Source organism: Echeneis naucrates, chromosome 7 (assembly GCF_900963305.1).
Source record: "Echeneis naucrates chromosome 7, fEcheNa1.1, whole genome shotgun sequence".
NCBI classification, from domain to species: Eukaryota; Metazoa; Chordata; class Actinopteri; order Carangiformes; family Echeneidae; genus Echeneis; species Echeneis naucrates.
Window position 1 is genome coordinate 11,500,551 of NC_042517.1, and position 13,911 is coordinate 11,514,461.

General features: G+C 42.8%; 1 protein-coding gene across 3 annotated transcripts in view; it reads right to left on the reverse strand.

Annotated features, from left to right (window-relative positions):
- samd11 (sterile alpha motif domain containing 11) overlaps positions 1-13,546 on the reverse strand; it is a 46,864-nt gene extending 33,318 nt beyond the window's left edge. Inside the window, exons 1-3 of one of the 3 annotated variants that reach the window (XM_029507165.1) lie at positions 12,735-13,546; positions 11,561-11,652; positions 751-926 (exon numbers count right to left, since the gene is read on the reverse strand). In XM_029507165.1, coding sequence (XP_029363025.1) covers positions 751-926; positions 11,561-11,652; positions 12,735-13,434 — 968 coding nt within the window. In that variant the 5' untranslated portion in view covers positions 13,435-13,546. Of the gene's footprint in view, positions 1-750; positions 927-11,560; positions 11,653-12,473; positions 12,579-12,734 lie in introns of those variants that run through there. The other 2 variants (XM_029507166.1, XM_029507167.1) reach the window with 2 other exon arrangements.
- Between the last annotated feature and the right edge of the window lie 365 nt (positions 13,547-13,911).

Genomic DNA, 13,911 nt, shown 5'->3' on the forward strand with positions numbered 1-13,911 from the left:
GTGGTGTGTTTTTCTCTTATTTCTCACCCTCTCCTATTTTATTGTCTTGCATTGTTAATTGAGCAGCAAGAACAGCTGTACAGCAAGATGAAGATGGATTCTAAAGCTAGTCATTTCATAACTTTTTCAATCATAACAATTTATACATTTTTTATACTGCAGACTCTATGATCAAACTGCTCCCAAGCACAGCTCAGGGTTGGATGAAGCACACATTGGTGACTCAGGTGACTTTGTCTTTCAAAATCAAGTCAAGACAGATACACTGAGACTTGTCAGCAGCAACGAAATGCAAACGAACAAGCCAATTAACACTTTCAAAGCGCATCACACATCCTTTTATTAGACCTCCCAAAGTAAATGCTATAAGTATCTTTTTAAAGCATAATTTTTTTTTCAGCTTGTCTCTACATGAGCCTTTACACCTAAGTATTATCCTCAAACCACTTTTGAAATATTACACATCTGAGATGCCATTAAAACATTTATAATGCATCCATCTGCTTTTAGTGAGAATGTAAAGAAAAGCAAACTCACAGTGACTGTTAATTATTTCATAACGAGTGACACTTCATACGCTAGCATAACATTTTCCACTAATGGTGACTTTAACACAATGTATGCATTTTGAGCCCAAGCACAATAACATTGGATATGAATCACACGGGATACAAACGTCACACATGCATGTGCTGTCCTTCAGGCTACATGGAAGCCATAGTCAAATATGTCACACAGTAGACACCTCACCTCTTTCTCATGATACTGTAATGCAATTCGTCCTCCTGCTTGATGTGGGCATGATCCCCACTGGCCCGCTCGCTTCCTTCACTGTCGTCACTGCTGAAGATGGAGGCCAGCTCCTTCTTAGGTACCCGGTTGGGGGGAAGAGGGATGGTGCGTTTCTCAGCCAAGCGCCCACGGTTCTGCACAACATGGTACAAAGAAAAGTGGATACTTTAGCAACAAGATTCCCTATTCTTACAGACTGGCCACAGAAACCTTTGTTTTTCTCTAATTTTTGCTATTTGTAAATGTCCATTTTTATGTCATGACTTGGGCTCTCTCTTAAAATTTGAGACATTTGAGATTAATCACAATAGGGATACAAAGGTGTATTCATTTTATTGCACACTGTGACTGGCTATATTGTGTTATCTTGCTTCTCCTTCTGAAAGAATACATTAAATCCATAACTCCTACAGAGGGCTGTCAATTATTCCCAAGGAGGTACCTCAGCAGTTGATAGGGGTCCCATGGAAAGATTATAGAGTAGCTCAATTAATTTCAAAAAGTAGAAATTTCAATTTGATTAAAATATATATCCACTTATTCAGTCAGCAGTGAAATCTGAAGAAAAACTATTAAAAAGGAGTTAGCAAGCAAATAGGAAGGCAAACTGCTTAACTAAGGGTAATGAATTAATGAGTTTATTCATTTCTATTATTGCTATTCTCATATCATCAGTAGTGTTGAGAGACATCTGATAAATATCCAGATACCCATGTTTGTAAGATACCAGGTGGTTTCACAGTTGGTACTTGAGATCATCAGACAGGACTGTGGGGGGTACATCAAATGAAAATGGTTGGGAATCACTGTGTGAAATAATTTAACACAAAACATTATTTAAATATTATCTTCATCAAAAGCTGAAATAATTTACAAGCTTCCAGCAAAAACTGGTTTCACAGCCATGATAGGAATATCAGCGTAGCTGGCACCCATGAGCCAAATTGAAACCAAAACAACATAATCCCTGAGATTGACACTCCGGCTCCAGACAGATATCATCAAGTTGTGTCTATTCTCTGTGAATAAATTATAAAGTAATACTGAAAAATTCTTCCAATATTCGATATAAGGTCAACTGGGTATTTCTGCAGCACTGAGCCAACTTCCCTGTGTCTAACACACTAAAGCCCCCCCATGCTTTTCTACTCTAAAAACTGTTGGGGAGAAAAGTTGGTCTGCACATTGCGTGTTTATTTTTTTTCCAGGAGCTCACAGACTTAACACAGAGAACAGAGGGGATAAAGAGGAGAGTGTGGCCTAAGGGTCATCAGGATGTGAAGCTGGGTGACCTTTAATGTGACCTGAAGAGGTCACTGCAGATTAACAGTGCCCTATCACAGAGATGAAAGGAGGGAGAGAGAGGGAGAGAAGAGAAGAGATGGGAGCAGTGAGCAAAGTAGCAGAGGTTGAGCCACAGTAGGAAATTATAGAAGAATAAGAAAACGACAGGCAGAGGAGGAAAGCTCACATAGAAGAGTGGATGTGGGTTTGTACTGGAGAGAGAAGAGAAAATGCAAGATAAAATACAGAAAGGAAAAAAATGGTGAGTCAAAACATGAAAGAAAAAGTTCCACTGGAGTAAAATATGTCCAGTGTGGGAGAGTGGACTTGGATTTGAAACTATATTCCCCTCTGTCTCTGTCTGTGCCTACATCACTGCTCTTACTCCTGGATGCTTTAAAGCCCTCCAGCTATGCCTTCCACCACACGCAACCCTGGTCTCCACCACTCCTAACCGCTTCTTCCTATCCTTCCCTCGCTTCTTCCTTCCCAGGAGGCACAGCAGCATGAGTGGCAGACGGGGGCAGGAGGAGGGATTTAGGGGCTCCTAGCCAAGAGGCAAACAGGTGCAGCCCCTCTGGAGTCTCTCAAATGGCAGACGTTAAGAAGAGTTGAGGGGGGCGGAGGGGACAGAGAGATGAAAACATCCCTGAGGATGAGCAGGCCACATAGTTGCACATTTCTCTACTTTCTTTTTTTTCCTGTGCCTTGCCAGAAAAGAGGTTTTTGCTCCTTTCTTCTTTCCTTTCAGGGCTTTCTTCAAGTTCTGCTCCAGTGTTTGAGGGCAGTGGATTACTTTCTGATACTTCCACACTTCCACACAAGGGCCTGCTGCAAGAAATTAGTGTTTGACTCCAACAGGGTCACAACTGGAAGGAAAAACCAAATCAAGACAAACACTTTTCTATAGATTCTGTCATATCTGTGAGACACACCTCTCTTAAATGTAATTATCCAAGCCTTTCCTGTTCTTTTCACAACTTTAGGGAAAACACAAGTGCAAATGCCCAACACCCTCACACATGTATGTGCGTTCACGCTCACACACAGACACACACCTGTTCTTGTTCCTTAGAAATCCCCTCCAATACAGGGGATTTTACTTGGAGCATGCCAGCAATATGGTGTATACAAAAATAGTTTGTCTACCAGCAGTCGTGACTGTAGCTGTGTGTGTGTGTGTGTGCGTGTGTGTGTGTGTGTGTCTGTGCACGAATGTGTGAGCTTGTAGACAACCACCCACATGGCCATGACATACCCAGGCTGACAGCCCCCCTCACCCTCCCCCCTTCTCGTCCCGGAAAGCCCCGATCCTTTCTTTAGTGGCACTGACGCAGAACTGGGGGTGAGCTCCCACTGCTTCCGGCAACACTTCCGCAGTACGGGGGAGGGCTTTCTGAAACAAAACACGAAGCAAAACACACCCCTGGCAGCCCACGTAGGAGTGCTGAAAAGAAGGGCGCCATAACACTCAGGCTAGTACGTGCACACACAAAAACACAAAAAAAAACTATGCACAGAGCAGAGGCAACCTTACTGCGTGTGGTCACCCTCCTTTCAGCCATGGAAAAAAGTCTCTCATAAAAGTCCCACTAAAAGCACCTCTATGAATATCACCTCCCACGCTTTCTGTCTGACAGTAAGGCAGCCAAGAAATATATCTTGGCTTCACATTTACACTCAAGCCAAATGACATACGTCCATCCAGGTGTACACATATAAGGACACACTGACCAACTTATTACCAATCTAGATAAGCATTTCACATAGCTGTGACAATGACTTTCAGAAACTCTTTTAACTCACATCCAAACACCAGAATTTGAATATGAACTAAAAATAATTGCTATGAGTTGATTACTGTACAAAGAGGGGACACTACTGCAGCTTTCAATATGGTGACATGAGATATAATTCATATAGAAATGTAAATACCCCTTTTTAAATATACTGACAAAAACCATTCCCAATATTCAAGATTTTCTGCACCAAAGCTTAGCTGAGTCCTGTTGTCTTCCATTCAGGTTAAACATTTCTGGAAAAACTCCAACTTGTAAGTTCTAAGGTCAGTTAGGTTAGTCCCCTAAATCTTGAAAACTATATTTACAGAATTTTTCAACAAACCATTCATAATGTTACAGTGGTGTCAAATCTTTCAGTATGGAATATATTTGGCATTAGTTTATTGAACGCTCTTTATCTATTACACATGAAATCAGTTACCACAGTTGCTTGAGGCAGACTATCGTGTTGCTTGAATATGTTTACAATGTACAGCAAAATCGCACAGTACAATTTCACATGAGTTGTAGATTTACATATTCAACTCCAAAATATATGTATGCAAATAAATATATAGTGAAAACAATTATCCCTCTGGTTTTCTATATTTCTGGCAACTTGCCTTTATCTGGGTGACAAGATTACAGTATATTATGTTGTAACAACAAACTTGAAATGAATTTTGAAAGATTTATATGAATGCACCAAGTTAACAGGTTTGTATAGGTAATTATAATTTTAGTTTTCATTAATATACCCTGAATTTTCACAGCCTATAGAAAATACAATGTTTCACCAAGACTTCAATGGCACTGCGCGCCATTTAGTCATGTGGGTTGAGATTTACTGAGGTACTAGATGCACAGTACTAATGTGGGCCCACTAAATTTATTAAAAACAATCTTGAGAAATGGCAAGAAGTCAGAATTACTCCCCTCTAGCCTTCATGAGCCAAAAGCCATCCTCTGCATACATTCTCACTTAATAATAGGGATGATAAAGCTTAAACGTTTTGAAGAAAAACATTAATGGCAGTGTATAGTGAGAAAGCAGCCACATAGACTCCTGTAACTCATTTAAGTGGTGTGTTGAATTCATAAATCCATGGCAGGGGTTTGGTTTAAAAGCAACAAAATGCTTTTGTAGTGAAAAACAATACAGACTAATATCACAGCTACAGTGCACATTGGCCCACTGATTCAAACAAAAATTAAAAGACAATCTAATGTTTTCTCTCCAAATTTATTTCAGACTTTTTAAATGAGCTCTTGGTGGAAAACAGCGCTAATAAGCCGCCCCTCCTCCCCTTTCTCCTTGCGTTATTTCCTGAAAGGTGCAGTATCCTGCCGCTGGCTCCAGCCAGCATTAGTCAACACACACACACACACACACACACACACACACGGTAGCCGCCTGTGACATTCCTGCAGCTGCGGCGCTCTCTCTCCCTCGCACGCGCCCCCCCAGCGATCTCCCTGGGGGACGAATGCCTAATGAGTCACGCGCCTGTCTGCTGTTACCTCGCAGCGTGCGTGCGTGCGTGCGTGCGTGTGTATCTGTGTGTAGGCGGGATGGAGGGCCGACTTGGCGCGAGCACCGGGGGAAAGGGGGAGGGGGAGTGAGGAAGGAAAAAAATGAGTGAGGGAGGGAGGGAGGATGGGGGAGCGGGGTGAAGCGGTCATTACCACGCTCACATAAGAACTCTGACAGGAGGCCAAAACAAACTGCTGGGAAGCTGTGTGTGTGTGTGTGTGTGTGTGTGTGTGTGTGTGTGTGTGTGTGTGTGTGTGTGCGTGTGCGTGTGTGTGTGTGTGTGTGTGAGCAGGAGATCCAGCTCATCAACACATCAGTGCTAATGACAAATCTTTAACTCTGTTTGGTCCCACCTCTTATCTCTGACTTGCCCTGACATTTTCACAGGAGGACCCTTAAAGGGCCTTCAGCTCCAAATGTTCAAGTTTTTGTCAAATGGAGTCTGTTCAGTCTGCAACGCTGACTGATATAACCTGATTATTGTGGATAATCAGATTAAAGTTAAAGATTGAGCAAAGTGTTCACATGGTTTGCCATTAGCAGTTTTGCTCAGTAACCTAATGATAAATTTTATATGGCATGTCTGATATCACCGTCACCAGGAGAAAATATTTCATCAGCATCGAGAAGCGTGAAGTAAATGAAAGGACACAGTTCATAATTTTTTCTTTGGCGAAGTCACCTTAATGCGGTCACTGTTAAATCAAGTGTTATAGTTGTGACATGATATCTGTTTTGCCATCATCCAGCAGTGTTTTTATTTGTATTCACCACCCGCTATGACTCTGTTTGTGTAGAATCACACATCGACTGTTCTCCATGACGTCTCTCCTGTGCCTGTTCAAAACCGAAATGGTGAAAGATATCAGACAAAAGGAATGATATACTATATACAGAAAACCTGACAGACCTTATATTTGCCTGATCTGACTAATACAATTATTTGTGTGCCCATAAAGGCAGTGGAATATAACAGCATAGATTAAGACTGGCTGTGAATGAACTGATATGTAATTAAACACATGCTGAGCTATTCTGACTCAATTAAAAGTGCAAAATAGAGTAGTGTGTATATTCATGTGCGTTTGCATGTATGTGTAGATGTGTGTGTGTGTGTGTGTGTGTGTATATATATATATATACACACACATATATATATATATATACACACACAGCCAACAAAATAACCCTTCCCTGCCAATACGTTTGTGGTTTTGATAACAATTACAGTATCGTATTATATTAATATCTGAAAACAGAGTTATCAAACCGATTCATCCTGTTAACTATCTGTATGTACAATATTTATAGAATGTCATAGGAAAGCACCAAGTTTCTACAGCAACACTGATGATTAGTCATTATTCATGGTAACAGGCAAGGAATGTGAGCATATTTGTCAAATCTCCTGAGACACTATAATAATTTATTCACTATAATCTTTAATCTGTCAACTCAAACTCAAATTGAGGCAAAAATTATGGAGCGTATGTTGTAATATTTTGTGAAGGCCTTTTGGTTTTCCACAAAAATTTTACCAGCCAACATGTTTAAGGCGGGGGGTAGGGGAGATCAGACAAGATCATTTCCAGTTGATGGAAATTAACAAATCTGATCATTGAGTTGTCAAAAGATCAGTATCTCTAACCATGAGATCAGCCACCAGATTGAGTAAAATTCAAACTATTCAAACAAAATGTGCTTGGCAAAACTGTGTGTGTGTGTTTTATCTATAGACTTTAGGCAATACTTGGTTGTTCAAGGCCATGTGAGAGAAAAAAAAAGTGCGAAAGCACTGTAGGGCTGACAGGCGTGTGACCAAGTCCCCTGTCTCTCCCTGTGCACACATACACACGCTCACTCGCACATACACACCCGGACACACTCTTGTCTGCACCCTCGGCACCCACGCGCTGAGTTGAGCTGGGCAGTTGCAGCCCAGTGGAGCGGCACAGGTTAGGGAGGGAGGGATGTGGGGAGCAGAAAGGGGTGGGGGGTGAGGTGCACAGAGGGCAAGAGGCGGTGATGTGGAGGGGAGGCAGAATGGGTAGGGGAGGAGGGGTGTGGGGGGGGGGGCTGTGAAGGCAGAGCTGGGAGGTCAGTGGCGGTGCAGTCAAGCATGCTAGTGTGCCTCCCGCCCTCCCCTTTCCCTCTCCCTCTCTATCTTTCCTCCTCCCATATTCTCTCAGTATTTGGTTAGGCTCTCCCCACCATAGGGGAGCTTTTCAGACAGGTAACACCAGGTTGTTCCCTGGGCAAGCACAAGACATGTTTGGTAGCCTAAAATCATTCTTTCTTTTGTTTTGTTCAACACAAGAATAAAATCTGAAGATTGACACACCTCAAACATGTCCAGTGAAATACACTAGGATGATTAACAAAATATGCTTCTTGATGAGGTTTACACAAACCACACTTAAGATCAGCTACACTTCGTGCTGTGAAGGTAAGAAGAATAAGAAAGATGAGATGGCCTTTGTGTATGTGGGTAAGATAAAAGTTAGCTGGCTTTGATACCTAATTTTCACCTAATGAGTAGTATTAAACTAATTACAAATATCACTAAAAATAAAAATATTTGTGTTTCTCAAACTCATCTGCTTTCTGCTAACTTTATCCCTAACAAAGTTTAGCAGTCAAACTAATTGTACACCATTAATTAATCAGACTTCCCAAGGGTATTAACTAATGTGTGTGGCTGTTTGTGTGTATTCATGGATGTATAACGGGACTGCGATAGTTAAGTACTGAATGCAAAAGCCTGATGTAAAAGGGCGAGTCTGCAACTATCAAAGGAAATCACATGGCTAAAAAGTGTGCCCGTGCACGCACGCACACACACACACACACACACACACACACACACACAGACAACCCAGATGTTAAGAAGAGGATTTTTAGAAATAACACTGCTGGTTTTAATAAACCACATTTGGGTACTTACTTTAGCTGCCTTGTGCTTGGACACACTCACTCTGTGTGTGTATCTATAGCCAATACATTTGCATTCAGCTCTATCAAACTCTGGCATAATGTGTAAGTGTAAATTTGTAAAACTAAAGTTTTGGCTAACTAAAGTATTATATTCAGCTGGACAGAAAAACGACAATAGCCATGTATGTGGCTACAATACACAAACGCTCCACATAAACTATACGTCTGACACACAATCTGGGTCCTATTGTTATTTATCAGTGAAATTACATACCACCCTCACTCACTCTGATTTGTCTAACACACAGAGATGTACAGAGAGAGTACACAAACACCCTCTACATGATCACAGTTCTGCACACTTCTGGGCCAATGACCGATTCTTGTGTTACCATAGCAACGTAGCTTGAGCAACATGCATGCAAGCACACACAAACACACACTGCATCCAACAGAGGCGGCATACAGTGGGTAGTTGATCTATGAAGCCAACATATAGTTATATGCTAAATTGTATATTCATGTGTTTTTGTATAGATGTTTGCTTCTGTGTGGCTGTGTTTAATTCCACTTCGCAAGAGCAGCCCTTGATTGGAGGAGGTCTTTACGAGCCGGAGGAGGGGAGTGTAATTTCCTCCCGGCCTCCGCCAGTTCCGCTGAAATAACAGAGCAGAGGAAGCCCAGCTCTCCCGGGAGGAGATACACACACATGCACACACACGCACGCGCACGCACGAGCTTGCACACACAGGAACACACACATGCATACACAGCAGGCAGGCAAGTCAGTCAGCCTTCGCAATGACAAATAATCAAAGACATGCACACACAGGACAGAAAAACAGACATTAACTAACCCATGCATATGTACACCAAAAAATACAAACACACAGAGCTAACAATTAAAAGTTAACAGGCATACAGAAGATCTAGAGTATCATAACGTATGTATGCAAAGATATGATACATAAAATCTAAGACACACATACACACACACGAAAGCAACTAACAAGTTCAAGAAGCAACTTCTCAAAAAGTTGAAGCTGCCACGAGACAGAAATCATTGGAGCACATTATTATCACATGACAAGCTTAATAGAAAGGTAACACACCATGACAGCTGTCGTCAAAAGAGTATCAGTCATAACCTGATTTAATCTCAGAGTGTGGAAAAACATTGTTATGATCATATTAAAGTCTAAACTGTTGAGACTAACAACAGTTCAGTTTGTGTCATGTTGTCACAAACAGCTTGTGCCTGGGCAGACACAGCAAATTAACTTCCATGGGTTTTGAGCAGGCAGGTGAAATGTCTTCCCACCAGCTGCTGCACTTTTTTATGATCACTCCCCTCATGCCTATAGCGAAACAAGATCACTCAAAGTTCAGCTGTCAAACTTTCAAAATAAATGTCTGCATGAGGTAATTTGTGTCAGTAGTCAGGCATAGTGTGTGGTTGTGTGCGTGTAAGCAGGGGTGAGAGAGTGAGCAAGAGCGAGCTCATCAGTGAGCGAGTGCTGGCTGCCATGCCCTGAGGGGAGTCAGTGGGGAGAGAGGGAGACGCCAGTACAGGCCATTCAAGTGCCCCTGCCTTTCCTCCTCCGCCTAACCCTCACCACCTCGCGTACAACTGCCAACATACTTTGTCTGTGTGTACGGATGTGTATTCTTATGTGTGTCACGGTGGCATCTACTTGGTGGGATAGACTTTGGGCTTTACCACCAGAAAGGAAAAGGGAGACAGTGGAAAAGGCTACAACAACAACCTTAAGGCTCTCATATCCCTGCTTACGTCAGTAACTTAGCTTTACTTCGTCACAGCTGTAATTGAAGAGGAACTGTGCAAGTCCTTGCAAGCCAAAAGCCAATCACTGATATCTGAAATGAGCCCAAACATAAGCAAACAAGCTGAGATTCACAAAGCCTTTTGTTAAAAAAAAAAAAAAAAAAAACAACAACCTTCAGACACTTTTATTGTTTGTTTTTACTGCCCTAACCCTCCCTCGGGTAATTTGTCTTGGCTGAACCCAACACGTTGGGGTGCAGGTCTTCATTCTTGGCTATGAAAAATATCACCAGTTTACCTGTATCACTCAAACACCTCAGGCTTATCTAAACCGCCTTTGCCTTGCGTGTCTCACACACAATAATCAGCAGTAGCCACGCTCAGTAGCTCGCTAAGCCTCTTACACCCTTCCCTCAAGATTAGTGCTTGGGAGCGACGACAGATGCGCTTTGTGGTGAGATAAACACACACGCAAAGACACACACTCACAACTAGCCGCACCTGTGTGAACAGATTTGGCGACGGTGAGCCGACAGTGTGCTTGCTCAAAGCTGACACAAACACACAGGCACACAGCGGTGATGCCGTAATCGTGACACACCTGCAAGGCCTTGAGGTTTGGCATCATGCCCCTGGCCGAGCCCTGAAGGAAGCACATGGCAAACAAAAGTTCAACAGCCAGGTGAAGAAACTGATTCGATGGGACAGAAGGGTCCAACCAACAACACCCTGCGTCAACTCGCCATACTGGACAGCTCACCGGCTCTGAATAAAAGGCTGGCTGATACTTTTCTGTCTGTGAAAGGCTGAAAGTGGATTTGGTAGTTGTGCTAAGAAAAATTATCATCAGAGCTGACACGTGTGCCTGCAGGATCCTCACTGCCAAGGTTAAAAAGAGACACAACTAACCCAATACACACACACACACACACACACACACACACACACACACACACACATCCATTGTTTCATGCATTTAGACTTGCAGTGTGTGTATTCCTGCTTTCATAGAGACTAAAATAGATCTTACTCAAAACGACTATCTGATGTATGAAAAAAATTATACTCATAAATGTAACTGAGAAAAAATAAACAAAACACAATAAATATTAACTATAAAATTTAAATTTAAGGCTTTGTCATGATATTACCAAAGAAAAAAATTAGACACAGTCTACTTTTTACACAAATATTAGACACACATGAATTCATTTCAGCTCAGTCAGCGCACATCAGGCTCTATGACAGGTTACAGCCCTCACCAGTGAGAAGTCTTCACCAACACAGCTTTCAGTCCAGCATCTTTGAACTCTACATATCCACTAAACAGGCATTGTCCTCAAGTCATAAAAACAAGATTAAAAGTAGTTTCTATTAGTTATGAACAGGACCAGCTGAGAAAGGGGTGCAGCGGCAACACCAGTACAACAGAGGAAGAAATATTCTTACCACTGGAGATGAAATTCGACAGCCAGGACAATCACAGATCGGAGGGTGCACCTGTAAGATCCCTTTGGACATGAGAGTCTTGAGACTTTTTCCTAAAAAAAATAAAAAATAAAAAATAAAAACTTTCAGGGAATGCGTTCCACTGAGCCATCTGCTCCATGACACAGCAAGTGAAGAAAAGGTGTTAACAACAAGCACAAGACAAAGTCCTGTTTCCTCAGGGCTGACTATTTGGATTAATAATCCAATAGTCATTGCATCTAACTAAAGGAGCTGGGTACCTTCAGATTGAAGACAGAACTGGATCACTCTACATTTTCTGCCATGAGCTTTAGTTTTAGCTGTAGTCCAGAGTGCTGAACCAGAGAGACAGCAGCCCACTGTCATCTCTTTATAGAAATCTGTTCTATATTAAACTATCAGAGTATCGTTTTTGACCTGGGGGCGACACCCTCCCCCCACACATCTTCACTCGTGTCAGCTCAGCCGGAATAAACTTGCGTGCGTGAGAGTGTGCGTGCGCCCGTGCATGAGCAAGCACAAAAAAAAAAAAAAAAAATCTGCGCGATAAATGTCAGCATGAAGGAAAAAGGCTAAAGGCTACCGGAAGAAATATAATTGAATTCATGCTGTCAGAATTGAGTCGGAAAAAAAAATCATCAAACGATGACAAAATGCGTCCATCTAGGTTTAATAATCTGGTGAAAAACTGATATCAATATCAAAATAAAGACCGACTTGTATGATTAAATATATATATATATCTATATATCAAACCTAAAACAACGGGAGAAGTGTAAACACCAATGCACAAGTGCAGCCTCACTAAACGGAACGATTCATCACACAATAAGAGGGAATAAATAACTATCCCGACAAAAACACACTGAATTATCTAAACCTAACTTTTCACCTCAGTTCCGGTGCAGTCTGGTCCAGATGCCCCGGGGTTTTTGGTGAACGATCAGAGCCCGAACTCTGTGTCAAAACCTCGGAGTGTGTGTGCAGGATCTGCGCCCTTTCTCATCTGTCTCCTTACGCACGGACTGCTGTAACCCTTTCACTCCAAAACGCAGCACCGAGCCGCGGGAGCCAAGTTTAGCTGCGTCTCAAAAGTGTTTATTTGACGCGTAACAAAAATGCCCCTGTCCACACGGTGAAGGTTGTTTCTTACCTTTGTGTCTAATACTCCGTTTCCAGTCTTTGGCAGTCTCTCTCCCACTGACAAACTGGAACTCGTTGGGGGTGAGCCACTCGCCCCTATATTTAATTGAAGGTCCTTTGCTGCCCTGACACAGTTTATTGATATAAAGCAAAGCCTTGTTTTCCCCGCACTCCACCTCGATGCACGGCTCCCCGTTGTCGAAGAAGGGCTGAAAGTCGGGGATGGAGGAGAACCTCTCCAGCATTAAGTCTTCCGTGTGGTGGTGGAGATGCTGGTGATGCAGAGCCGAGTCGTGGAGCCCCAAGTACGCGCGGTGATGGGCGAAAATGTGGTCGTAAGGCGGCGGATGCGGGGTCACCACGGGGATAGCGGTGGCATTTAAAGGGGCCAGGTATTCGGACTGGTTGAAGGCGGTCAATGCCATGTCTTCTCCATCCAGCCTCTCCTTTTTGATGGCAGGCATGTTAGTGGGAGCCGTGCGCCGATAACAAGTGAAACGCTGCTCTTCCGATCCAACTTGAGCGTCCTCTCCGCCTGTGAGCGGGGCTGACCCAGACTTGGAGACGCGCCGCTTGGTTTTACGCAGAGCCCCCGTGTCGCCGTGAGACAGCGGTCTGTAGAAGTTGCCGGATAGATGCCCATTCAGTAGTTTCCAGCTCGCAGCGGCGGCAGCGCACTCCGCCAGCTTCACAGATCCTGCCTCCCACATCTAATCACACCCGCTCTGTTAATACCTGACATGCTGGGCAGCCCTGAGCCCCGGACATTATGTTTCCTACGGTGATCATTACCAGCCGAAGCCACACGTCATGTCTTGTTTTTTTTTTTTTTTTTTTTTTTTATTATACTGGCCTTTGGGGAAATTAAAAATATTTTTTAGATATATTTTCAGAGCAGAGGCACAGTTTTAAGTCGTCTGCTCAACAACAACAACAAAAACCCAACACGTCGATTGAGTGATGGGGAGTTTACATGTGGCCAAGATAGTATTTCACAGCCAATAAAGACATTTTTAAAGAAAAAAAGGACGGATACATTTCTCCTGTTGGGCTAATTAAACTAATGTGGCATATGGCATTAATCAGAAACAATAAGCCAAGCGCATGAGGCTTGAGAGCCCTGGATTCAGTTGAAAACTTGGACAGAGTTGTTTTTAACCCTGTGTGTGTCGCTGAAGTCACGCTGA